Genomic DNA, 27,934 nt, shown 5'->3' with positions numbered 1-27,934 from the left:
GTGCCCATGCTAATCTGAATTCCCCACATAAACCTCCACAGCTCAAGCGGCAGAGCGGGGAATCAAACCCAGTTCCTCCAGATTAGAATGTACCTGCTCTTAACCACTACGACACTGCTGATCCCAATAACATCTTTTAAATTAATACTAATTTTCTCTTTTCATTTTGTACCTATAGACTGATTTTTTTAAAGGCCCAAATCAGTGAAAAACACCACAGGAAAACAGGTTATTGGTATGATACACATTCCTAAAGAATAATCAAAACGCAGCTCAAAGAGAATATAATCTGATGAACAGAACCAATGTTTAATTTTTAATTTCAGTTTCACCCCACCCTTTGTCCAGTTTGGGGCAGAACCCTTCCCTGCCATTTTAGCTTCCCAACAACCCAGTGGAGTAGGTTCAGCTTAGAGTCACAGGTCAAAGGTCAGCCAGTAAGTTTAGCAGCTGAGCAGAGCACCAGGGAGCCCAGGAGGTGCGGTGGAAAGAAGGTTAGATTCCTTGTTCACATCCCCGCTCATTTTTTAACCTTAGGCTAGCCCTTTTCCCACTCTCTCAGCCTAAGCTGACTCCCAGGGTTGTTGTGAGAATAAAATGCATTCTGTTTTGAATTCCTGAGAGGAACAACAGGATAAAAATGCGAGAGATAACCAGTGACACAGACCAACTGATCAGCCCTAGCTGGATCTCCCCCCCAAATCCCGAATTCCAACCATACCACCAGCTCTCAGTTTTGAAACTGAAAACACCCTGTTCCCTTCCCCCAACCCACACATATTTAGCTTTACATTTCATTATTCAAAGAGGAAGCAAACTGAAGCCTGGCCCTCCTTTATCCAAGCCACTAACCTGATATTGCATGATGTCCTTGAACATCTCCTTCTCTAGGCCTGGAGACATGACTCCGTTTTCTTCGATCCCATTCTGGATCATCATTTTCTTCTCTCTGTGTTCCTTGACAACTTTCACTTTAAGCCTGCTTCGGAGAACAAGAGCTGCATTGCCTAGAAATGGAGAGAGGATATTTACTGAAATGGCATCTTTTTAAGCAAAAGGAACCTGAGAATAACCTGCCCTGACTTGGATTGTCCAGGACAGCAGGATTCTGTCAGGTCTGACAAGGTGGATACGCTGAATTTTGCTTTTGCAGCTCAGGATATTACAGTATCAGGAGTGGAATTCACCTGGCAACAACCCCTGCCCCCTTAAATCAAGGGCCAACATGAACTGATGGCACTGCGAGATCAACCGAGGCTCTTACCTTCTATAACCTGAGTGACTTGAGATTGAAAGTTCTCAAAATTGAACGGGGTAAGAAATCCAAGCGACCCCAGGTGGAAAGCCATAACTGGAGGCACGCTGCCCTGTTCCGCAAGAAGACGAAAACAGAGGTCAGAAATGCTAGAAATGCCACACAAGTAGCTTGTGGCAAGGAGAGAAAAAAAGTGCCACAGAAAGAAACGCATTTCACTGTGACTTGCCTCTGAAGGCATCAGCCAAAAAATGCAGGTGAAAAGTTAGGAACAAAAATTACTAGACCACAGCCACCCAGCCCAAAAAACCCAACGCGGTGCAGTGGTTAAGAGCAGGTGGATTCTAATCTGGAGAACTGGATTTGATTCCCCACTCCCCCACCCAAATGGCAGAGGTTTATCTGGTGAACCAGATGTGTTTCTGCACTCCTACATTCCTGCTGGCTAGCCACAGTTCTTTGGAGCTCTCTCAGCCCCACCTACCTCCCAAGGTGTCTGTTGTGGGGAGAGGAAGGGAAAGGAGCTTGTAAGCCACCTTGAATCTCCTTTCAAAAGAGAAAGGTGGGATATAAATCCAAACTCCTACTCCTACTTCTTCTCAACAGCCAAAAGCCCTCCTTTTGCCAGAAGGCCTACAGAACGGCTACCAGAACCTGACAGGCTGACTCCACATATAATAGAACGTAATTGTTCCTGCCTCCAGAGAGGAGGTGGGTGGCGACTTGAAGCAGGGTGTTCCTTCATGGTGGCAACATAATTGTGTAACACCCTTCTCTCAACACAGCTCCCCACCCCACTTACCCCAGCATATGCAGACACCTACACTGCTACCTTCTAGGTGTTAATTAAACGTTTTTCACTTCCCTATCTGGATCTGATTACTGGCTACGATTTCCTTTGCCTGGATTTTTATTGGTTGCCAGAAGTTCTTGTTTTAATCCTGTTCTACTTTATCAAGACAAATTGTTTCCAGATATCTGCTGCAAGCTCCCCAGGAGGCTGAAACTTGGCAGGCGGATCCGCTATAGGGGAGGGTATCCGAGGACAGCAGAGCATGAGCTATTGTCTTTGTCCTGCTCTGGTGTTCGGACTCTGCCAAAGCGGCGATAACGGTGTCATTTTATCATGTTTTTGTACGTTTCAGGGGCTTTTTTGTAGCAATACGAAGCACAGAACAGAAGAGAAAGTGGGAGGTGTTCACAAGTAGATAGAAAGGCGCAGCAGGGTGTTTGTTGTGAGGAGGGAAGGGAAAGGAGTTTGTAAGCCCCTTTGAGTCTCCTTACAGGAGAGAAAGGGGGGGATATAAATCCAACTCTTCTTCTCAAATGGAACAAGCCCAGGAGAGGGAAGGGCGACTGCTCTCACCGGAAAGAGCGAAGAAGCGTACAGAAGGGTCCCGTCGCCTCCCAGGCAAATGATGAAATCTATCTGATTGGAGATATCATCGTAATCTAGAACAAGAATGTTGACAAAAACTATTTCACTCACCGATAGAAATGCGGCACTGCGGGCGGGAGAATGGGACGCTTTTCAGCTACGAGTGAGCTTTCAGTCTAACCTTATCAGAAAGCCATGCAAAATCAACGGCATTCCTCTCATTTGTGGAATAAATGGGAACCCCCCCCCACCCCACCCCCAGTCCCAATTGGCACTGGATCCCTGGGGCACTTCTAAATTGAGTTCCTAGACAGAATTTAATACTGGAAGTCCCCATGGTGATAGCATGGAAGATGTAGATGTGGTTCGAAGCTAAGCTAATGCACACTGCTATAGCTTGTGATGGGGGATTCCACCAATAACACGTACAGTGTAGAGCAGTGGTTCTCAACCTTCCTAATACCGTGACCCTTTAATATAGTTCCTCATGTTGTGATGACCCCCAACCCTAACATTTATCCATTTTACAAATGGAGAACACTGATGCAGAGAGTCTTAGGCGACCCCTGTGAAAGGGTTGTTCGACCCCCAAAGGGGTCGCGACCCACAGGTTGAGAACTGCTGGTGTAGAGAAACCCCCCTTTTTTTTGGCCTGTCCTGAATCTACTCCCCATCAACTTCCCTGGGAGTCCCCAAATTCTAGCGCTGTAGGAAAGGAAGCACTTCCCTTAAGCAACTAGCTGTGACAGATGCTTGCAAGCATGTACAGAACACAGTCCCCTCGCTACTGAGCAACCAGTCCCTGTATATCCAGAATTATGGAAGAAGGTGCTATCCCAACACACGTGGCTTAGGGTCCCGACCCGAGGCTCTACTGACAAATACGGTGATCACTACCTTCTCTGAAAGTGCAAAACTTTTTCTTCACTGGTCCAAAACTGTCGTCATTCGTGATGGCCGGATCCTCCAGCACTTTTTTCTCGACGTAAACAATCATGTTGTTCACCTAAGGAGGAGACGAACAGGGAAGGAACTAGTTAAAAATCCTTCAGCGTATGAGAAACGGCACAGCAACGTAACTAGCGTTGATGCATCCTCCCCAGAACAACCGGACTTGGTCTGCCCTTCCTTCTCTTTCTACCCCCTCCCCAAATTTTAATCAAGACGTGGTATGGATACTGCTCAACAGGTGGGTTGGTGGGGAGTTGTTATCTATTGCCCCAAAAGGTCAGACATGGCTGGCCCAAAACTGGGTTGAAATTAAATCAAACACTGGTGGATTTGCCCTCTCTGTGGCACTTGAACCAGAGGGAGGGTGGATCCACCGGTGGAGAAACGGCTAGATGCAGCTGCACGTGTCAAGTCACTGCTCCAAGCCTCTGGCAGTGTTGCACGGGTGTTCCAGAAGCATGGCCAAGGGCGGAGTCAACGTTAGTCCACCATAGCTTTGCTGTCGGAAACTCTGGCTCCTGGAGTTATGCCAGCTTTTTGGTGGTGTAAGTCCATGGGAGTCCTAAGGAGGGCTTTCTGGTGTGTGAGTGGGGGTTATTTTGCTTTATTCACTCCCCGGCCACTGGAAAGTCCTTCTGGGAATGGCGGGGCGGCTGCAGCGCCATGTCCAGGTGCCCAGCCATTTGGATAGAGCGGGTTATTTCTAAAGACTCGTGGGGAAGCGGCAACAGATCTTGTGCTTGCTCAAACAGTCCATTCACAAGGCATCTCCAAAGGGCGTAAACAGGGAGGGGTGCCAGAAAATAGATCGCCTCTCCCCACGGGGAATAAACGGGGCTTCTGGGTATGGTTTGGTAGGGCAAGCTTTCTGAAACGAAGCAGGTGAGTGCCTAGATTGGGGTCTGCAACCTGAGGCTTTCCAGATGTTCACGGACTACAAATCCCATCAGCCATGCTGGCAAGGGCTGATGGGATTTGGCCATGCTGGCAAGGGCTGATGGGATTTGTAGTCCATGCACATCTGGAGAGCCGCAGGTCGCAGACCCCTGGCCTAGATGGCAGTCTGGGTGGGAATTTTCTGAATGATGCCGTGGGGGAGAAAAGACAAGATACATGCATCAAAAAATAGAGTGAGTTCCACAAAGAGAGCTTCCTGGAGAACAGGCCATCTGCCTGGCTCTCCCAGGGCACTGAAGCATAGGACCAGCTGCAAAGGTAAAACCAGCTCAACCAGCCCCGCGTGGTTCTATGTGGAGCAATAAACTGGGTTTTCCGAGAACTCAGTGAGACAGCGCACATGAAACCCCAGATCAGAATCTCCTGCAGTGATTAAAAAATAAATAAACAAAACTAATTAGCAGCTGCACATGGCTGCTTTAAAGAATAAGGAAGTGTGGGGGGGGGGAGGGGGGAGTGTTGTTAACCCTTTCTTCCCTTGGCATTTTTCCAATTCAAATTAACTGAGCTCCTTGAAGCTAGAATAAACTGGGACAGGGAGACGAGCGGAGATATAATATCCATCTTCCACCTCCTCTCTATAGCCAGCATGGAAAGGCTTAGAAGAGTAAAAAAAAACACCTGCCTATAGATATGTGCCGCCTCCGCAATTTTCAAGCTGTTAATTAGGTTAATGTACTGTCGAAGGCTTTCACGGCCGGAATCACTAGGGGTTGCGGGTTTTCCGGGTTGTATAGTCGTGTTCCAGTAGTATTTTCTCCTAATGTTTCGCCTGCATTTGTGGCTGGCATCTTCAGAGGATGCCAGCCACAGATGCAGGCGAAATGTCAAGAGAAAATGCTACTGGAATATGGTCATGCAACCCGGAAAACCCACAACACCCTTGTTAATTAGGTTGGTTTTCATTTTGCTTCAACAGTGGGAAATTCTAATCATCCCCATCAGTCTTCCCCTTCGCCATCTCACAGAGATTTCGTCCGGGTGAAAAGACAGAGAGAACACCAAACCTTGTCCTGGTTGCCATCAAAGGAGAACGGGACCAGAACGGGACGGAGATTTCAAGATTTGAGGACAGCTTTGCATTCATAAGGCCACAAACCTGGTTGTTATTACTTCAAAAGAAAGCTAAGGGGTTTTAGCTTGTCAAGGCAAAGGAGCTTAACCCACCTCTGAGAGATATATGCAGAGATCTTTGAAGGGCTGCAGGAGGCTGGCATCGCGGATTTTTTTGATAACGAGGACGCTCTTGGGAGGTTTGTTCCATGTCAACCGCTGGCTTGCTGGGTCTTGTATGTGCCTGCAAATAACAATCAGAAAAGACTGGACTAAGTCATGGAAAGAAAGAAGAGTAATTATTGGAGGTACGTGTATGTCGCTTTGAGAGCCTGCGTGGCGTAGTTGTTAAGAGCAGGTGCGCTCTAATCTGGAGAACCAGGTGCGATTCCCCGCTCTGCCACTTGAGCTGTGGAGGCTTATCTGGGGAACCAGATTAGCTTGTACACTCCAACACATGCCAGCTGGGTGACCTTGGGCTAGTCACAGACTCGTTGTGAGCAAACTCCAAAGTCATCTGAATTTTCTTACCCAGGGACGGAATTGAAGTGATCAAGTTATCCTGATCAAACCTGTACCCTCCCTGACACTGTCTCATCATTATACTTTTTAAAAGTCTAGTCCTCCCTTTACACTTTGAAATCTGCTCCCACAAGCAGGGGAGAAGGTAGCGATGTGACTGACTCAAAGACAAACCAATCAGCACTTTGCGAAGCAGACTTCTTTTCCGTGCGCTAAACAGGTGTCTCTTCCACTCCTGCCAGCAAGCTGACCTGCCGAGAAAATCTTAAATATGCCGCAAATGAACCAGGTGTGCTTCTGCAGCAAGCTCACTGCTGCAAATGCATGTGCCAGTATGAACACTAACACCTCTCAAAAAGGTGCGTGGGCCAGTGTAAACATTCAGCAGTATTAATAATGTTCTCATGAACTGCATCAATTTAGTTTCAGCTCCTCAAATAATGCCAAATAGCTGTGAATGAAAGCACAGTATAAATTCTTAGTATTATGTTCATTATCATGTAGCTCACTGTATGCCTGCCCTGCACATAGAGAATTTATTCACTAGGGGGGGAAAAGTCAATCTGTCCTCTTTTCCCATGACATGCTGATTTTCTATACACAAGGAGTTTGGTCCAGGAGGAAGCATTCAAAGTGTGGTTGTCCACCTGCAGCAATAACTTCAGCTACCTGACACTGCTCAAAAGCCAGAAGGCTAACCCCAGAAAGTTAATTATTTGCCCTAAGAAATATGACTTACTGCATACACTGAAACTTTCAAATATTATGCAATAAAGTCTATAACTTTCTTCGTCTTGTTGCAATGTGGGAAGTTCCAGGCCTTATTTTATATTTCCTCTTCCGTTATGTTGGCAACCCACCTGTTCCAAAAGCACCAAGCTAAATTTATCGTATTACTCACATGAAAGGGGGGTGGGTGGGGTTGCAGCCTTGTTTGTTTAGAATTATCTGGGCCATTTGTATCCTCAACCATAGTTTCCCATATTCACAAGCAACATGAAGTGGGAATTTAAAAAAACACTAGGACATGTGGTCAAGGTCTAGGTGGTGCCTCAACTATTCTCTTGACTGTGTGTTGCAAGAGGGAGAAAACTCAGTAATAGCAGGAAATCTTTAAACTGGGAAACCCAAGATTTTTGACCTCGTCATGATAGTTTCTAAACTCCAAAGACCAAAATAGGTGGGATGCCGGCAGGAATTACTTTTTTCTTTTTTTGGGGAGGGGATTTGAAGTGCAGAACACACACATGGTAGAGATGAAGGAGCAGAACCACCTTCCGTGCTCCCTCCCCAAAGCAACTGATGGGTGAAAAAGGCCTTAAAATGAAGGGGGGTCAAATCCTCTTCTCCTTCTCCCATCCTGCCCTTTAAGGGCCCCCCCCCCCCAATACTTCCATGTCGGTTCTGCCATCGTCTTGTCTACTTCTATCTAGAGAGCCAGCGTAGAGAGCCAGCATGGTATAGTGCACAGGTGTCAAACTCGCGCCCCTCCAGATGTTATGGACTACAGCTCCATTTTTGGAGCAAAAATTAATATAAGATCCTGTCTTATTTTCGGGGAAACACGGTAGCAGGTGGTTCTCTCACTGCAACCAGGATTTAGCGGCTCTAGTCAATGGCTGAGATGGTTTTTGTCCTCCCGCACGATACTCAATTCACAAGGGCATTTGGCACAAGAGTTCTTTCCAAGTTTCACCGGCCACTTCTTTGCTTTTCTCTTTACCTTTCACGATGACACAACTTTGGGTTCTGTTTCACGGACTGAAATTGGCTCGTGCAATTTAGGAACGGGGAAGGGTACAACTTAAACCTCCACACCAACCAGCAACTGAGTTCTGGAAGACCTCACCATCATCCCTGCTCCCAGAAAGGTAGGAGGAAAATGCCAAGGTCATTAGAGAGGGGAAGAAAACAAACTCTGGGTTGCGGACATCTGAAACTTTGCAAGGTTTCTTTCCCAGGACTTATGTTTGGGAAACCAGCTTGCTCTGCAAGTGCATTGCTCTCACTAAACATTAATATTTAGTGACTCCTTGAAATTACTCAGTGGTTAAGGCATACACTTTTTGAGGGGGGGGTGTCTTTGATCACATCTTTCTCATACAGTTTGCGAGGCTGAGATTCTGATGCTGGAAAGAGATCTGGGGCTGAGACACGGGAGAAATTTAGTTCTGCTGAATGAGTTGAGTCGAGGGAGGGGCGGGGGGATGGAAGGACAGACCAATCTCTAGATATCTCCCTTTCTAATTTGAATCTTATAAGGTGGGCCTCGGGAATGCCATTCTGATCATATGACAGCTGAGTAACGTAGGTCAATGTTATCACACACACGCACCCCAAACATACACAGACTGGGGATTTTGGCCAGACATTTTGCCATTTTTATGCAGGCTCCCTCAGAAGAGCAAGGGATACAAAAAATTTTGCAGATACGGAAAATAAAACTCAATGGCTTGTCCTGAAACCTTAGCACAGCACAGAGAATAGATGGCTTGATTTTTCTTTTTAAACACTTATCTATAAATGACTTCTTCCTCTCCTCAAATTCTCTCTCTCTCTCTCTCTCTCTCTCTCTCTCTCTCTCTCCATACATGTTAGTTTTTATACTGTGGGGAACATCCTTTCTATACTGTGGGGAACAGATGACTTAGGGTAACCCTGTAGAGCCTAGGTGTCAAACTCGCGGCCCTCCAGATGTTATGGACTACAGCTCCCATCATCCCCTGTCAGCATGATGATGGCAGGGGATGATGGGAACTGTAGTCCATAACATCTGGAGGGCCGCGAGTTTGACACCTGTGCTGTAGAGTTTTCAAGGCAAGAGACATTCGGAAGTGGTTTGCTGTTGGCTGCCTCTGCCTCAGATCTTGGTATTCCTTGGATGTCTCCCATATAAATACCTGCAAGGTTCGAGGTATACATCCATACAGAATGCTAAATAGCTCTATCCTCAGAGCAGTCAACAGGTGCAAGCATATTGGAAGGGCTTCAGATTTTGCCAAAAATGCCAGCACCTTAAAAACACACCCTTCCAAAATTCAAATGTGAGGAGTAGAGAGAAAGTTAAAAAAAAAGAAGACATTCCTTTGGAGATTAACTTTTTAAGCACTCGGGTGGGGAAGAAAACCAGCCAAGGGAGAAGGAGATTCCAACTTCAGAAATTAACATGCCCAGCAAAGCAGTTATGGCATTGCCGTGAAGCACGTTTAAAAAGCGAAAACCATTTCTTCACACATGGAGCCAGGAAAGACAGTTCGAAGAACAGCAGCCCGAGCTTGTCAGATTTAAGCACTGGAGAGCGTGCAACCACAGCGATGTTTCTTTAAGAAACTCAAAACACACTGTGAGTTTCTTTTTAAAAGTTGCCCCATGAGTGAATCCTCTTTTCTCGCAGACTACTTACCACTTCCAAGTTGCCCCACCGAATGAGCGATTGCTCATAATATCCTGAGTGATCTTCATGACTCCCTTCTTTTCGGCTCACAAACAGTGAACGGCATGAAAAGGTTTTTTTTGGGGGGGGGAAATCACGTTTCAAGGCGGCTGCTACCTTAAACGGAACATCATGCCCCCGAATCAGTCAGTCGCTGTTTCAAACAGTCTTGATTAAGGGGACTTGATTAAGGGACTTGTGCCATTCCGCTGGAAAAATCCACTCATTCAACGAACAAAGCAAAAAAAAAAAAAGAGGTCAAAAGTTTCTAACAAAACGATCCAGAAACTCCTAGGAAAAAGTGTGCGTGCAGCATATTTGTTAAATATTCCTTTTTTTCCTCCCTTGGGTCAGTTTTGCATAACAGCAGCTTATACAAGCGTTCAAATCAGCCCCAGACGTACTCTTGGTGTTCCAAGAGTAATCTGGGACTTCCTTAAAATCTTCTTGTTAATTAAAAAAAGACTCTTAAAGCTACAGGCGTTTAAAAACGAAACCACGGCCGGTTTTTTTTAGAGAAGCTGCAGCTCCCCGACGAAATTTAAACCTGCAACCTCCTTCCCTTCCCAGTCCAGAAGTTCCCCATCCTCCGGCTGGCTGCTCTGGACCCTGGGTGGCTGGCTGGCTGGCTGTCTTTTTGAGCAACGGGCAAGCCGCAAGTGTCTCCTCAAATGCCTGGCACGCTGTCATTAGATTGTACAACCCAAGGGGGAGGAGCGGTGGCGGCAGCCGCTCAGCTGGAGGAGCCGGGTGATGAAACACATGAGGTAAGTCCAAAGTTGATCAAGCTGCAACCATCCCTTAACCCCTGGGCTTCCAAGCTGCAGAACGCCAGCCGGGGCAAAAATGGAACTTCCACACCCAGAGGCAGAAAACGTGGGATTGAAAGGTTGCCAGAGCGGGGCCCTCTGTCTGAGCTCACAGGTTAGGTTGCAAGATCCCCACCTGGCCAGCGGGAGGGAGGCGGGGACAGCACTGTCATATCCAGGTTGGGATACTCCTGGAGATCTGGAGGCGGAGTCTGGGGAGGGGAGGAAGCTGAAGAGGGGAAGAAAACAGAGCCCACCATCCAAAGCTTCCTTTTCCTCAAAGGCAGGGGTGTCCAACTCTGGCCCTTCAGATGTTCATGGATTACAATTCCCACCAGTCCCTGCTGGCATGGGCAGGGGCTGATGGGAATTGTAATCCATGAACATCTGAAGCACCGGAGTTGGACACCTCTGCTCAAAGGGAACTGGTCTCTACAGTGTGAAGATGAGCTGTAATTCCAGGGGATTCCCAGGTCCCCCCCCCCCGCCCCCCGAAGGGGCTGGCATCCCTACATCTGGTTGGGAAACAGGATGCGGAAGATGGATGTTCATGGTCTCATCCAGATGTGCTCTTCTGTTGTTGTTATTCGGGGGTTGGGAGACTGCTTGAAGGACGCCATAAGCAAGATCTCGGCAAGCAGGAAATGGGAGGCTTCTCAGTTCCTGCCGTTTGTTCCAAGTGAGTCAGCGGGCCTGACAAGGCGCACAGAAGCTCAGATGTTCAGATAGGGCAACTCGGTCTACCCGATCACCTGTAATCTTCTCCAGGAAGAGACAGCTTTACTCTTAATTTCATTCAAACTCGTACTGGCAGTACTGGAGGCAGGCAACACAGAGGGGGTGATGAAACGGAGGAGGAAGGGTGTGTCTGCACACCCCTGCTTAAAAAAAATATGTTAAAATCCCCTCATGGTAATCCACAGATCTTTGCACGCAGCTGCAAATGTATTACTGCCTACTGACTTTGCGGTCAGCTACACAACAGAGAGCTGGCACATGTCTGGGAGGGGAGTAGAAGGTAAACAAGGTTTGGAAAAGGAGGGTTGGAGGAAGTTTGAGAAGCACTGCCTTCGCCACACGGGAAAGGACCAGCAAAAAGAGGCTCAGAGAGAGTGCAGCAGCCCAGTCACTTCTCTACATCCCCTCCACCCACACACACCTTTTGAAAGCTGAACCACGCCAAAGAAAAGAAAAGAGGGTGGTGGCAGATTCCACTGGGCCAGGAAGGCTGAGAATACAGCCCACTCGGTCCAGCGAGTGCTTTGTTAATCAAACATTAACAAAACCTCTCAGCCAGACATTTGAGGCAGCAGAAGTCAAATCCCTTAATCCATATCCTTACAAGCCCCTTCCCTGCCTCAGCTCCAAGACAAATTTAAAGTTTAGTTTTCAAAGGCATCTGGTGGGCACAGGTCCAAGTTGAACCCAAAATATGAGCTCCCGGTCCTCCAGCCCACACGAAAGTGGTGCCTCCCCAAACTTATCCCACAGGTCCTGGCCACCTAAATGAAAAACTGGGAGCGATTTCTGCACATTATTTTAACTTGTAACCATTACCCGTCTTATCTCGACTTCCAGCTATCTCATCTTTGATTAAAAGTTATCTCCAGGTTCATGCATATATAATTAAGGCATTAACTCAGTAGTTATTTCTTAAGTGGTTACAGTCTACTGTTTTCTTCAGATTTCAAACCCAGTTCTCTATCTGAATAGGTTTTCAAAAGATATTTCATGAAAGACTTCCAGTTCTTAAAAAAATTATTCAAACTACTGTCTCTTAATAGTGTGGTCAGCTTCGCCATTTCTGAATATTCTGTAACTTTCAGAATGTTTTAGGAAGTAGGCGGGGCCAGGTTGGACTCCTGCCAGCAAAGCTTCTGATTGGCTGGGCAAATTAACATTGTTTTGGCGGCTATGTTGGTCTTATTTTCTTTCTCACCGCTCTCCCCCAATGTATTTTTAAAATTTTCTCCTCTCCATCTGTACACTTGTGTATAGCACTGTCAAAATTAAACCCAGTTCTCCAGATTAGAATCCACTGTTCTTAACCATTACGCCATGCTGGCTCTCTTGGCTTATGGAGGTTTATTATTATGATTATTATGATTATGATTATTATACACATAACAACACAGCACAAGCATCTGGAATTCATCTCTGAATATTGAGTCCTTCCCAAGGACCTAGGATGATGATGATGATGATGATGATGATATTATTATTATTATTATTATTATTATTATTATTATTATTATTATTATTATTATTATTTAAATTTGATAAACCGCCCACCCCTGAAGGGCTCTGGGCGGTGTACAACAAAATCACAACTAAAACAATGTGCACAATAAATAAGTGATAAATAGTTAAAATACATAACTCAGAATAAGCAGCATTCTAAAACCCAGTAAACAATATTAATAATACTAATGATGGCTCCCAGTCCCAAGGCCGGGAGGGGACAGACAATACAAAAAGATGTCACACCGGTAGTGCCAATGATGGTACACATGCACGCAACACAGGGACATCCAATTCATGCGGCTGGCCTCCCCCAAAAGCCCGGTGGAACAATTCTGGTCCTTACAGGCTCCTGTGGAAATTCACTAAGATCCCCAGCAGGGCCTGCACCGGCTGATGGAAGTGTGTGTTCCATCCAGGCAGGGGCCAGGAGCCACAAAAGCCTCCTGGGTCTGGTAGAGGCTGCTAGTCGCATCACACAGAGGGGCCAGGGATCATCAGCAAGTTGGCCTCAGCAGAACACAGAGGCCTACCAGGGACATATGGGGTGAGACGGTCCCGAAGGTATGAGGGTCCCAAGTCAGCTGTGGAAGGGCCTTAAAGGTTAACACCAGGTTGTAAGCCAAGACCAATGAAAAGCAAGACTGAATATCCTTACCAACAACTCAGACATACAATTTTGACGAATTATTTTTGGTATGAAGCTTGCTATGCGGTAACACGCTGCCGCACTTGATGACAACCAAGATTTAGAATCATAGAGTTGAAAGAGACCCCAAGGGATCTCTTGATCCAATCTTGATCCTCCCTGATCTCAGATTGCAAATGCCTTAGCAGACCAGGTGCTCAGGAGCAGCAGCAGCAGCAGCAGGCCATTGCTTTCACATCCTGGACGTGAGCTCCCGAAGGCACCTGGTGGGCCACTGCGAGTAGCAGAGTGCTGGACTAGATGGACTCTAGTCTGACCCAGCAGGCTCGTTCTTATGTTCTTATGTTCAAGGGCCATCAAGTCCAACCCCCAGCAATGCAGGAACACATAATCAAAGCAGTCTTGACAGATGGCCATCGAGCCTCTCTTTAAAAACCTCCAAAGAAGGAAATTTCACCACACTCCGAGGTAGTGCATTCTACTGTCGAACAGCCCTTACTGATGTTTAGGTGAATCTCTTTTCCTTCACCTTGAGCCCATTATTCCTGGTCCTAGTCTCTGGAGCAGCAGAAAACAAGCTTGCTCCCTCATCAACATGACGTCCCTTCAAATATCTAAACATGGCTATCATGTCACCTCTTTAACCTTCTCTTCACCAAACTAAACATACCCAACTTCTTCAAAGCTCCATTTAAAATGGTGGCAGCATGACTATTGGGCTTACCCCTACCTCCTTGACAACCCAGGAACATAAAAGGAACTGGAGCCACCAATGTGACTGTACATCAGTCTATCCATCACAGCCTCTGTGGAGCCTCAAACTGAAAGCACCAGTTCCTTGTTTCATTCAGCAGCAATTCATTTCCCTAGACTGGGCAAAGCCACCCGCTGCCAAAACAAATGAGGGAAAAAAGGGTAGCCAATTCTAGCCACAGCTAGAAGGGGTTTCTTGGCATGGGCAGCCATTACGGTTTATTTGTCACATTCTTAAAATGCGATCAAGGACTTCTAGCCAGAAGTACAAGGAAATATAGATTTGACTCCCAAAGCACCTTAGAGACCAAGATTTCTGGGGTATAAATTTGCTCTTTGTGCACTCACCCTCTGTCACGCAGTTCTCTCCTTCACAGTGGGGTCTCCCTGCATTTCCTTGTTTACATGGGAGGAGGTTCCCCCTGCTTCTTCCAAGCCAAACTGTCATTTACCCTGACTCCTGTTTCCAATTCAGGAAACTGTTCATTGCCTCTCTCTTTTTAAAAAGGTGCTATTTCAGTGATCTATTGCAGGGGCACCAAATCATTAAAATTGAAAAAAGGAGGCCCCACCGATCCCTGGGAAATGCTGGGGGAACTTCTCCTGCATGGCAGGGGAAGGCGTGTCAGAGTGGAAAAGCCGAGCAGAGCAAAATATACACTGACATGCCCCACTTTCCCTGCGTAGGCAGGGAAAAGATCGTGATTTCCCAATTCCTGGAAACAACGGGGCTTATCTGATCTGCAGCATGGTAAGTTCTGAAAGGATGTGTGCAATTGAAAATCTGGCTCAAAGGTAACATCTGCTTGACCTAAAGAGACCAAATGTGTGCAAACACCCAAAATGCCTTTTTGGTCCTTTGTTGATCTTTAAGGTGCTCCTGCATTCAAATTTTGCTTTTCTACTGCAGACCACCACATTTTGAGAGCCAGCATGGTATAGTGGTTAAGAGCAGGTGGATCTGGAGAACCAGGTTTGATTCCCCTCTCTTTCACCTCAGAGGAAGAATCAAGGTGGAGAGGATTCTCCTCTCCTCCACCTGAGAGGAGGCTTATCTGGTGAACCAGATGCATTTCCGCACTCCTACATTCCTGCTGGGTGACCTTGAGCTAGTCACAGTTCTCTCAGAACTCTCTCGGCCCCAAGATGTCTGTTGTGGGGAGAGGAGGGGAAAGGAGCTTATAAGCCACCTTGAGTCTCCTTCCAGGATAGAAAGGTGGGGTATAAACCCAAATTCTTCTTCTGCTTCTTCTTCTACCCAACTGAAACTGTAGAGCAGATGGCGTACGTAGGATATCCCCAACATCAAATGTATCAAACAGCCTGTACCGAAGACCAAAAACCACAGCCTTACCTGTCTTGGACAGCAAGAGAAGGCCACAGCTGGAGTAACATGTCCTCAACACTTTCCAAACCAACTCAGCTGGCTCTGATAGAAACTATAAATAGCCAGCAAGCACCTACTCATGTGACCACACCCCGTCACCTTTTGAGAGACAGCTGGCTGCCACTGGATACAAACCCCATGATGTCCAAAGGTAGCTGTGTGTGACTGTCCAATGATGGGAATGCACTGGGTTAGAACTCCAACCAGAACTCTTTGGGCTAGGTTATCAGCCACGCTTCCTCTGATCACCAAAGGCCACACCCTCCAACCTTTTAAAAGTTAGTCACCCTCCATTGGTTCAGAACCCCACAGCACCCAAGAGCTTGCAACTGGCTTGCCCATTTAAGGCAATCATGCTATATTGGAATGGCCGTCCACCCTTGACATATCCATAGTGTTTAGAAAGCAATAAGGAAGCTGCAAAACAAACCTGACATTTCTGAGCAATCAGGAAATTTTACGAAACAATTAAAACACAATTCAAACATTTCAGAACACGGCCATAGTTGGACACTCAAAAGGGAAGACTTGGGATATTGCAGGGCTCTGAACCAATGGGAAGGCAGCTAGCCGTCTCTTAAAAGGAAGCACGCTGCATCTTCATGAACAGGTCATGGCTGCGTTTATGCCCTGGTGATGAGCAGAACCTCTGCGGATCCTTGCAAAGTACTCTGGGGAAACAACCCAAATGCGGCCTTTATTTGCTGTCCTGGGAAGGAACCACTTGCCCTTGAGTTCAAGGTGTGTCCTACCAAACTATTTAGGAAATAGGTGTCTTTGGGTGGTTGAAAATTGACTTTTGTGTTATACTGATTCTGTTGTCTGTTTTATAGTTAGAGAACCAGCAGAGGGATGGCCACTGAATGTGGCGGAAACGTCAGGCTGTCTTTGGGCAGAGGAATTCTTCCTTTTGCAGTCCATTGCTCCCGATGGGAACAGAAGCTAAGCACGGGCATCAGAAAAGGAGGGCACAGGAGATGAACTGAAATAATTCATAAGGTATCAACAAGCTGGAATGGGTCCAGAGGAGGGCGGCCAAAATGGTAAAAGTGCTTTGATTGTGTGTTCCTGCATTGCAGGGGTTGGACTTGACGGCCCTTGGGGTCTCTTCCAACTCTATGATTCTATTCTATGATAAGGACACAGTCCTCCAAGATCCTCTGGGTAAGCCATGCCAATACAAACAAAACAAGACAAAAACACAATAGTGATCTGGCATTGCTCTAGTTCACTTCAATACAGATTATTTCAGAGGACTTCCCAGAAGATCAGGTATCAGAGTAATCTGTGGGGCTGGGATGTCATCTGGACGAGTCCAGGTTTTCAAAGGTTTCTTAAGCTGCACTTGGGGGAACACAAGTGGAGTTTTGTTGATGAACAAGAGAACTAGTTGGCTTTCTTTCCACACCTCCAACATATCTATGGTAAGTAACACATTCGCAGGCTCCTTGTGGAAGCCCAAACTGATCTTCTGCCTAGGCAAGGGGCAGGCAATAAATGTAAATAAATAAATGTAAGAAAATAAATAAATACATAAATAAGTTTTCATCCCTGCTGTTGCATCTCAAAAGGCCCCTCTTGGGAAAACGGATCCGAGACGATTTTCACATCATGTTGTTTCCTACCACCAAATATTTCCATGCAAAATGTACACATAATGTTAACACTACTGGTGTGCATCAACGCACTGTACAGTTTACCTTCGAAGTGCTCGCACTATACTTATCATTTCCATAAAAAACAGCATACAAAGGCTATCCAGTGTCCGAACAAAACGACAAAACCAACAGTGAGAAGAGGAGAGCCAGAATAATTGACAAAAGCAGAAACTAATAAAAAGGGCGGAGGGAGAGAAGCCAATATTCGCTCATCTCTACTTTCAAGCCATTTCTGTGGAATGATTATTTCATTAGTACAGGGGCAAAACGGCACACAGCGGAACGGGTTGCAATTGTCTGGGAACACCAAGATAAAGGAGATGGCTCCCACAACGTATTAATCACAAAGCTATCCAAGTGGAAATGATGTCATGAAACCTTTCTGTGAAATACAATGAAATGCTTCTTCAGGGACAGGGGGAAATAACCTATGTTAGCATCCCCTCCTTGTGAAGGTAATAAATATAGGGGCAGTGGACTGCAAGATATGGCTCTAGGAGCCAAATGGTGCTCTAGAAAAGAAAACCGAATCTTTTAAGACATATTGGAGAGGCAGATGTTAGAGTAACCAGTTATGGAAGGACAATAATAGGCAAGGGCTGCTAGGGCAGTGGTGGCGAACCTTTGTCACTCCAGATGTTATGGACTACAATTCCCATCAGCCTCTGCCAGCATGGCCAATTGGCCATGCTGGCAGAGGCTGATGGGAATTGTAGTCCATAACATCTGGAGTGACAAAGGTTCGCAACCACGGCGCTAGGAGATTGAAGACCTTGCTTAAAAACGCTACATAGAAAAGGAACGACAGAGGTGAACAGTGGCCAGGAAACCAAGGACAAGTCTTGTATCAATTTACACCAGTGCAGTGCAAAGATCTTGCAAGATGTTCCTGTGCATTATTTATCATTTATTGCAAGAACTCCTGGGCGCCATGTTCAGTCAAAGACTCACAACAAGCTGTGTTCAGGCTGTGGGAACTTTACAGCTTAATAATCCACATGTTAATTATCCATAATGTTTGGTTATGCAGTTACGGGCTTGCAAATGGGCTCATTTCATTGTCGAACTGTGGCTCTGAATTTTGACATCGTTCAGCTTTTTCAAAGGTGGCGAACTCTAAAGGGGGGGGGGTATAGAAATTTAATTTAAAAATTAAGCAAATATATTCAAGTGGCTGAAAAGTGGCATGTCAAACTTTGGCCTTCCATATGTTCATGGACTACGACTGCCATGGGAATCGTAGTCCATGAATATTGGGAAGGCTGCAGTTTGCACCCCTGGCTTAAAGAGACAAGGAGAGAAAAAAGCACCCCTTATGAGAAACCTAAATTGTGGCCTGCAAGGAAAAGTTCTGGAAGACGAAACCAGCTGCTTTGATATCGCATCTTTTAAAACTCTCTCACTAAATTGGCTTTGTGGTTTGACAGTACAAATGGTTTTAACAGTGGGCAATACCCTCCTCGCTTCTCCTTCACACCCATATCCTGCTGATGGCAACAGGCAGCAAATGAACACGTCAGAAGCAAATAACCGAAAACTACATACGGGCAGAATAAGAGCTTGACTTTCTAATGAACAAAGTCACGGGTTCTTCAAACACCATGACGTTATTTTTTCCTCATTTAAAATGCATCCATTTCAGTTCAGACAAGAGAAAGCTGGCAAAGGCACCCGGATGGATTACTGAATTGGTTGAAGCGTGGAAACGGATACGGATGGAAGTGAACAATTACGCTTAACGAGACGACGTTTTCATTAACCACATGAATAGAATCGGGAGTTTTCCTGAATGCGGAGGCACTCACATGATGGTTTTGGGATTCTGCAGCATGCAGGCTTTTGGTCCAAACGTCGTTACTGGGCATGGTCCATGCAAAGAGCGTGTCCTCCTGAAAGAGAGAAAAAAAACACAGAGTTTTCAGTTCTTTGCTGTCTTAGCACTTTGCTTCTTGGAAGTGCTTGTGGAAAAGCGTTCTGACATGAAAAGAACCGATGAGATTAGCTGCTCAGACGGTAGAAATCAAATACCTTCCGGTCCCACCTTTCCTCAAGAAAGCTGCATTCCCTTTAAGGCAGTCTAGCTTTTTGCTGCCAAAAACCAGGCCTCTGCCTCACTATTCTATGTGGTCAACGTCCTTAACTCGGTTGCTACATACTCCTGAACCCTGCAAAACTCTGGCCTGATCTTCATGGTTGTGTCTCCTCCACACACCTCGTATTCCAGAACATCCCTGCACGTGCCCTTCACTCCTGAGCGCTGCCGACCACGGGTTGCCTGGCTCTTCAGATTACTCCGCCCATTCTCCCTTGCTGCTGCTCATGACTGGAACTGCCTCTCTCAGAACACTGGTGGATAGCATTTCTCACTTCCTTTACACCTCCCCGCTCAAGGTCCATGTTTCCCATCGAGTATTAGGCCTAAAGCTTCAATCCTCCTTCCTACCGAAATGAAGTAGATGCCAGGCTAGCCCAATCTTGTCAGGTCTCAGAAGCTGAGTCAGACTGGGCTTGGTTGGATGGGAGACCACCAAGGAAGTCCAGGGTTTAATGTATTGTCGAAGGCTTTCACAGTCGGAATCACTGGGGTGCTGTCTGGTTTCTGGGCTGTGTGGCCGTGTTCTAGCAGCATTCTCTCCTGACGTTTCGCCTGCATCTGTGGCTGGCATCTTCAGAGGTGCTTTCCTACTATCAGATCCTCTGAAGGTGCCAGCCACAGATGCAGGTGAAACGTCAGGAGAGAATGCTGCTAGAACACAGCCACACAGCCCGGAAACCACTCAGCACCCCAAGTCCAGGGTTGCTATGCAGAGGAAGACAATGGCAAACCACCTCTGCTCTGACCAGGATGCCATAGGCTAGCCCAACTCTCCCCAGAAACTAAGTAGAGTCAGCCTTGACTGGTGGATAGAAGACCATCAAGGAAGTCCCGCTATGTAGTGGCAAGAAGCAAACCACCTCTGAATGATTCTTGCCTTAAAAGCCAATGCGATTCCCATAAGTCGGCTGTGACTTGACCCTTCACACACACACTCATGAACATACCACACACAACTGAAATGAATGTGTGCTCTTTTTACCTTTGAGTGCTGTCAAGAGCCCATGCGATACAGAAACAAATAACAAGAACGGTATTATTAACAATCACCACAATAAACCACAAAAACAATTGTACGTAGGATCAGACTAGTTAATTAATAGTAAGAGGTTTGGAGCTCCTGCTGTACTGTTGAATAGGCCATAACACAGCCTCAGAAGTGATTCAGCCAGAAAGAAAACAAGAGTTATGTCACACAAGTCATATTTTTAATGATTAAGAAATAAACATTGCTTGTGAGTGGAACGCTCGACAGTAAGTACTGAGGTCAGCTGAGAGAGCAATTATGTCATTAGAAATTCACCAGAATGTCAGGCAACTCTGATATGTGAACACGACACCACACGCAAGCTCCACCTCCAAGCCAATAGCAAACTGAATTCTGAAACTTGCAAAAGGTATGACAATTCAGGTTTCACTCATCGCAGGGTGATCCATAAGTCACCGAAGCTTTAGTCTCCTCCCTCTGGAAATCTTATTTGGCGAACCACCGGGTTTCCAAGATTATCAGCAGGCACTGCCAAGTCTTTGCATCAGTCTATCCCATTTCTGTTCCACTAGAACAGCAGTTCTCAACCTGTGGGTCGCGACCCCTTTGGGGGTGGAACAACCCTTTCACAGGGGTTGCCTAAGACCATCAGAAAACACATATTTATTACAGTAATGAAGTAGCAACGAAAATAATTTTATGGTTGGGGGTCACCACAACATGAGGAACTGTATTAAGGGGTTGCGGCATTAGGAAGGTTGAGAACCACTGCCCTAGAACACAATGCAACCCTAACCCGAATGCAATTCCCTGCTGTTGGCTTAACCCTAACCTGGTTTTTAAAAAGAATTTATTTAGTGATAAATTGTCACCCCAAACCCTAACTATCAGGCAAAACCTGACACGGACTCTAGGCCTACTCCTAGTCCATGCCCTAGAACACAATGCAACCCTAACCCGAATCCGATTCCCTGCTGTTGGCTTAACCCTAACCCTAATTTGGTTTTTAAAAAGAATTTATTCAGTCATAAATTGTCGCCTGAACCCTAACTATCAGGCAAAACCTGACAAGGACTCCTAGTCCATGCCTGAGAACAGCGGCTCTCAACCTATGGGTCGCGACCCCTTTGGGTCCATCGGAAGACCATCGGAAAACACATATTCATTACAATTATGAAGACCATCGGAAAACACATATTCATTACAATTATGAAGTAGCAACAAGAATAATTTTATGGTTGGGGGTCACCACAACATGAGGAACTGTATTAAGGGGTTGCGGCATTAGGAAGGTTGAGAACCACTGCAGTAGTAGTAGTAGTAGTAGTAGTAGTAGTAGTAGTAGTAGTAGTAATAGTAATAGTAATAGTAGAAGTAGAAGAGTTGGATTTATATCCCCCCTTTCTCTCCTGTAGGAGACTCAAAGGGGCTTACAAACGCCTTATCCTTCCTGCCTCACAACAAACACCCTGTGAAGTAGGTGGGGCTGAAAGGGCTCAGAAGAACTGTGACTAGCCCAAGGTCACCCAGCTGGTGTGTGTTGGAATGTACAGGCTAATCTGAATTCCTCAGATAAGCCTCCACAGCTCAGGCGGCAGGGCAGGGAATCAAACCCAGTTCCTCCAGATTAGAGTACATCTGCTCTTAACCACTACGCCACTACTGCTCCTAGGTTAGAGGACGTGTTTTCCCTCACCCTGTCTCATGAGGACTAGAAACTTTCTTTTTTTTAATGGAAATTTCAAAAAGCTGAGTTCTGCATTCAACGACTATTTAAATTACCGGTACTACATAGGAAGCTGTCTCATGCTGTTACCTGATCTAAAAAAGTAATTGCTGGAAATTGAATCTGGAACTTTCTGCATGCAAGATATGTCCTTCGTCCCCTCCCTTCTACAGCTGCTTATACAAAGTCAGAGAATTGGCCCATCTAGTATTGACTAGTCTGTCTGGGAGAAACTCTCACAAGTCTTATTCAGGGTGTTTTCCAACAGATGATACTTGAGCTCCTTTAACTGGAGATGCCAGAAAAGGCACCTGGACTCTTTGTAGTCTCACAGAATCTTAGAATACACACCCTCTTTGGTAGGATGTTAGGTGGAAACTGTGTGGGTTGTTCAGACCACGAACATCCTTTTACCGAAGCACGAGAACAGAAGCAATGCAGAAAATATACACTAAAGCGCTAGGGGCTGCACGGATCTGGCAGACTGCGCTGGGAAGATAGTGCCTCAAGACAGAAGTAGGCAGTAGAAGAACTGCATGGCTACCATCAACAATAGTCTCTCTCTTCCTGCCCTCTGCCTGCAAACATGTGACCTGATGCGATCACATAGTGGAATTTCTCTGCCTCCAGCATGATTTCCACAATGTGACGGAATCATGTCATCTGGTGATGTCTATGAGGAAAGAAGAAGAAGAAAGAAAAAGAGTAGGAGTAGGAGTTTGGATTTGTACCCCCCCCCTTCTCTCCTGTAAGGAGACTCAAAGGGGTTCACAACTTTCTTTCCCTCTCCTCCTCCCCCCACCACAACAAACACCCTGTGAGATGGGTGGGGCTGAGAGAGCTCCAAAGAACCGTGACTAGCCCAAGGTCACCCAGCTGGCATGTGTTGGAGTGCACAAGCTAATCTAGTTCGCCAGATAAGCCTCCACAGCTCAAGTGGCAGAGCGGGGAATCAAACCCGGTTCTCCAGATTAGAGTGCACCTGCTCTCAACCACTACACCATCCAAGACCATGGCATTTTACAGAGGACAAGAAGGGAGGCCCCTTAAGATACTTATGGCTGAAAATCTGAGCCAAACAAGTCAGCCAAACCAGATGGAGGTAAGGAAGAATATACATTCGTGGGGCTTCAAATCTGGGCAACAGTCACAGGCTCTGCCAGCCCTGAGATTGTTCTAAGATCCTGAGCTATAAAGAATTCTTTCAGCGATCATGGTGACAAAACTCATTCCAAGAACCCGATGGACACACTCATGTCCATACACACTTCGGCAAATGCTTAGCAGTCAAGCAAGCAGGCAACATCCAAAGATTGAAACACTCATGAGGTGTCCTCTTGTTTTAAGGCAAGCTGTGCGGCCTCATAAAAACAAAATACAGCAGAGATGCGGGAAGCGGTCACACATATGACCAAGTTAGCCTTAAAGTTCTCACAAGTTACTAATCCATAAACTCTTTTCTGTCCAACTCTTTTTTTAATACTCCACATGGTGGCAGCTTACGAACTGCCTCAAAGGAAAAAGAAAGCTGCTCTTTTTAATTCCCAGTCTGGCTGCTTCCAAGCAATTCTGTCACATCATATGTATCTGTAAGCCTGGAATAATAAGTGCACAAATAAAGCCAGAATATGTGCTCTAACTGTGGACAGAGACTGTAGTAACTGGTAGTTTGTACAGTTCGAGATCTGAGTTCTGAGAGAACCATGACTAGCCCAAGGTCACCCAGCAGGAACATAGGAGTGTGGAAACACATCTGGTTCACCAGACAAGCCTTTGCCACTCAGCTGGAGGAGTGGGGAATCAAACCCGGTTCTCCAGATTAGATTCTACCTGCTCTGAACCACTACACCACACATTGATCAGCAGTGGGGATGGGGAAACACAAGTTGACACCACAAGATGTTACTTCCAGCCTTAGATGCATCCTCTGGCAAAAAAAAATGGGCACGAGGCAGCACATCATGCCTTAAGAAGTCAACACATGCCTCTAGAAGCGACTGTATAACTACATCCCTGCCCCAAGGGATCCGATAAGAACTGCAAAGAAAAAGGGGGCTTACTCATGCCAAAACTATGGGACACTCAGGCAACTTGCCATTTGGGCTAGGAGTCACGGGAGTTTACCCTTCACAAGAACCTGCGGCATGGACTTGCCAAGTGCCAACTAGCAAGAGTTCGTCAATATTTAACTATCCCAGATGCTGTGGGGTGGTTGATGGAAAGATATGAGATACTAGAGAGCCAGCGTGGTATAGTGGTTAAGAGCAGGTGGATTCTAATCTGGAGAGCCGGGATTGATTCCCCACTCCTCCACCTGAGTGGTTGACGATTATCTGGTGAACCAGATGTATTTCCGCACTCCTGCATTCCTGCTGGGTGACCTTGGGCTAGTCACAATTCTTGAGAACTCTCTCAGCCCCACGTACCTCACAAGGTGTGTCTTGTGGGCAGAAAGGAGATTGTAAACCCCCTTGAGTCTCCTTGCAGGAGAGAAAGGTGGGGTATAAATCCAAACTCTTCTCCTTCTTCATTTTGATACGAAATTTCCCCACTAATTCTCCCTTCAGCATCAAACACATCAATTGCCAAGTAGGAAGGCCTGCCACTACACTTTGACAAGGGAGATCACAAAAAGAGTGAGGGTCTATAATGATCATGTGAGAATGAAGATCATGTGAGAATGAAGAGAGGCTCTTATCTCTCCCAGCCATTCCATAGCATGTTTCCATGAGGCCATTATGACGCTCCCCTGTCTATTGTTCTCCTAAAACCTGGCTCCTGTCAACTGTTTCAGTACCCCCTCTCACCTATTCAACCCCCCCCCAAATCCCCCCAACCACTCAATCCTCTCTTTCCCCCTTTCAGTCAGTTTCATGAAGCACACAGAGAGAGGGGGAGAGGAAAAGATAGCTAGCAAGTGTGGAATGGGCAGGATTTAGATTTAGATTGAAGGCGGCAGATAAAAATCTTGACATTAGACAACCCAATTAAACAAGGTGCAACAAGATATCCCAAACAGGCTGCCCAGACCAGGGATAAAAACACACCCACACCCTGGTTTTCGACTGACAGTCCCTCAGTCGACTGAAATATTATCGTCTGACTGTCCAGTATTTGACGGTAGTCAAAACATTCTCCAAAGCCACAAATATGCCAAGGCAGGAGACAGCTCACCCGCTATAATTCACGATGTAGTCAGCAAGGGCTGCTTGCCCTCTGGCCCAGCAAAGAAGTTCCAGCAAAGAAGCAAAGCTTCTCTCTGCCGGTTGTCCTCTATAGAGGCGAGTGTCTCTACACAAGCTGCAAAGCTCACCGAATAGGCCTGTCCGCAGTAAATTCACTGCCATGCGAGTTAAGAGGACGATCCTTGCTCCACAATAACAGTTAAAATTAATTTTGCGATATATTTCAGACCTCCTCGTGGTTTGCTGTTTTAATAAAGATAATGTAATGAAAATACAGACTGGTTGTGGTGGGCTGTGGGGCCGTGGTCTGGTGGATCTTGTTCCGAACATTTCGCCTGCATCTGTGGCTGGCATCTTCAGAGGTGTTACATTCTGTGTTCAGTGAGAAGGGAATGTTTTAGTGGGTATAAATTGTCATGTCCCCGTGTGGGGAACCAATCAGTAAGTGTTTGGGTGGAACATGGGACATGTACAATATATACCCCACTAAAACATTCCCTTCTCACTGGACCCAGTGTGTAACAGACTTCCCTCTGTGATACACCTCTGAAGATGTCAGCCACAGATGCAGGCGAAACGTTAGGCACAAGTTCCACCAGACCACGGCCACACAGCCTGGAAAACCCACCACAACCTGTTGAATCCGGCCGTGAAAGCCTTAAAAAATACTGGCTGTTGTGGGTTTTCTGGGCTGTGTGGCCGTGGTCTGGTAGTTTTTGCTCCTAATGTTTCTCTTGCATCTATGGCTGGAACCTCAAGAGGTAGGTCATGGAAAGATGTGTTTCTCTCCAAGGAAAACCTCTTACCATAATATGCCTCTGAAGATGCCAGCCATAGATGCGGGCGAAATGTAAGGAGCAAAAACTATCAGGAGCGCAAAGTTAGGAGCAAAGATCACCAGAACTAACCCTAACCCCAGCCACACAACCCGGAACACCCACATGATTCAGGCTGTGGCGGCCTTTGACGATACAATGAAAATACTTGGCCACAGTTTGTCAATATTTGATCAGTCACGTGACCAAACCTTCTTTTGGACTCGTCAATATACTCAACCTGTTCTCCTGTTCTCTACCTGTTAACCACCTCTTCATTCTTAAGCATATTTAAGGAAAGGAGGCCAAAGGAAAAATAGGAGTGACAGAAAACAAAGAGAAGGGCAACAGGGAGGAAGGGAAAGGTTAAAAAATGTACAGAATATTTTGCAGGTTGGGCTGAATACAGAGTCTCAGTGTGGAAGGCTGATTCTCTTTATACTCCTGGCTTCCAAGTCCTACACAGGAGCCATCAGCTACAGTTTAGCAGCACCGGTTGTGAGAGAGAGAGAGAGGGAGGGAGGGACACAGAGATAGAGGGGGGGGGGGGGGGAGAAAAGAGACAGAGAGAGTTCTCTACCTGTCAGATAGTTCCATGAGCTCAAGCTGTGCAAAGACAGGCTCGACAATGAAAGGTCTTCTTTCCTTACTGAAGAGTAAAAGCAACAAATCCAACACACACAGGTGTGGGCACGCACCAGTCCGCGTGTTCCAAAGCCATCTTTTGATGAAAGGGCGACCTTTGCACAGACCTCGTTGAGTCACCACAGAGCTACTGTTACGAAAAACCGCACCTCGTTTTGTTTACGGGGGCGAGGCAAAGAGCTGTGCATGAAAGACTGCCCTGCTGCCGTGTAAGTAGCACAGGTCTTCTTTTAACTGACTCAAGTCAGATCTAAGCAGCCTTTTTCGTATTTTTTTTTGGAACCTTACTGCAAAATACAGAACGTGTAAAATAAGAAACCTTCCAAATTCTGCCAACTGTATAAATGACTACATTGTTGTGGGTTTTCCAGGTTGCATGGCCGTGTGGAATCTTCTGAGGATGCCTCTTCTTCTGAGGATGCCAGCCACAGATGCAGGTGAAACATCAGGAGAAAGTGCTACTGGAACACGGCCATACAACCCGGAAAACCCACAACAATGTAGTGATTCCGGCCATGAAAGCCTTCGACAATACAGTCTATAAATGACTATTAAGGAACTTTGCACTATTTCTCTTAATTTTATCTGATCTGCAGTTTCCTGCACCACAGCCCATGTGGTATATTCTAAACTCATTTTCTCTAAAGAACTCAGAGCGGCATTCTCTTTTCCATTCTTTTCCCATTCTCAGCATAACCTACTTCACATCAGAACTGATGGTGGTGGGGAATACTCCACTCTGAGCTCTGTGGAATAAGGGGCAAAATAAAAAAAATAAAATGAACCATCCAGTGAAAGGACAAAGAACTGAACAGATCACAGAAGTTCCAGTGGTTGCAAATATATCATTTGAACCACAAATTCTACAAAATGGGGTTGTTTGTTTTTTAAAAAGGACAATAAAAAGCTGAAAACAAGTTAAGTCCGTTGCTGTTCCACACTGTGGGCGCTGGCACAAAACCACAAGGAAACCAGTTCTTTTGTACCAGAAAAGGGTAAGGCAAACTGTCAGCAGCAAACCAGGTTGCTTTAAGACAGCCAGCGTGGTGTAGTGGTTGAGAGCAGGTGCACTCTAATCTGAACAACCAGGTTCGATTCCCTGCTCTGCTGCTTGAGCTGTGGGGGCTTATCTGGGGAACCTGATTACCTTGTGAACTCCAACACATGTCAGCTGGGTGACCTTGGGCTAGTCACAGTTCTTCAGAGCTCTCTCAGCTCCACCCACCTTACAGGGTGTTTGTTGGGGGGGAGGAGATTGTAAGCCCCTTTGAGTCTCCTTCAGGAGAGAAAGGGGGATATAAATCCAAACTGTTCTTCTTCTTAAAACAAAAACTGCTTCTCAATTATTTCTAGAGAGACCTCCACGGGGGTCACTTTTCCTACTGCCAGCCAGTTAATGTGAACCCATGACAGATTCTCATACAAGTGGGAGGT

The 27,934-nt window shown here is 46.2% G+C and overlaps 1 protein-coding gene across 2 annotated transcripts in view; it reads right to left on the bottom strand.

The window, feature by feature from the left end:
* NADK (NAD kinase) overlaps positions 1 to 27,934 on the bottom strand; it is a 48,110-nt gene that overhangs the window by 8,380 nt on the left and 11,796 nt on the right. Inside the window, exons 3-8 of one of the 2 annotated variants that reach the window (XM_048519227.1) lie at positions 18,852 to 18,935; positions 5,709 to 5,838; positions 3,531 to 3,639; positions 2,622 to 2,707; positions 1,265 to 1,367; positions 853 to 1,007 (exon numbers count right to left, since the gene is read on the bottom strand). In XM_048519227.1, coding sequence (XP_048375184.1) covers positions 853 to 1,007; positions 1,265 to 1,367; positions 2,622 to 2,707; positions 3,531 to 3,639; positions 5,709 to 5,838; positions 18,852 to 18,935 — 667 coding nt within the window. Of the gene's footprint in view, positions 1 to 852; positions 1,008 to 1,264; positions 1,368 to 2,621; positions 2,708 to 3,530; positions 3,640 to 5,708; positions 5,839 to 9,519; positions 10,195 to 18,851; positions 18,936 to 27,934 lie in introns of those variants that run through there. The other variant, XM_048519228.1, reaches the window with a different exon arrangement.

This window comes from Sphaerodactylus townsendi, linkage group LG16, assembly GCF_021028975.2.
Source record: "Sphaerodactylus townsendi isolate TG3544 linkage group LG16, MPM_Stown_v2.3, whole genome shotgun sequence".
NCBI classification, from domain to species: Eukaryota; Metazoa; Chordata; class Lepidosauria; order Squamata; family Sphaerodactylidae; genus Sphaerodactylus; species Sphaerodactylus townsendi.
This window is presented reverse-complemented; position numbering and strand designations above follow the sequence as displayed.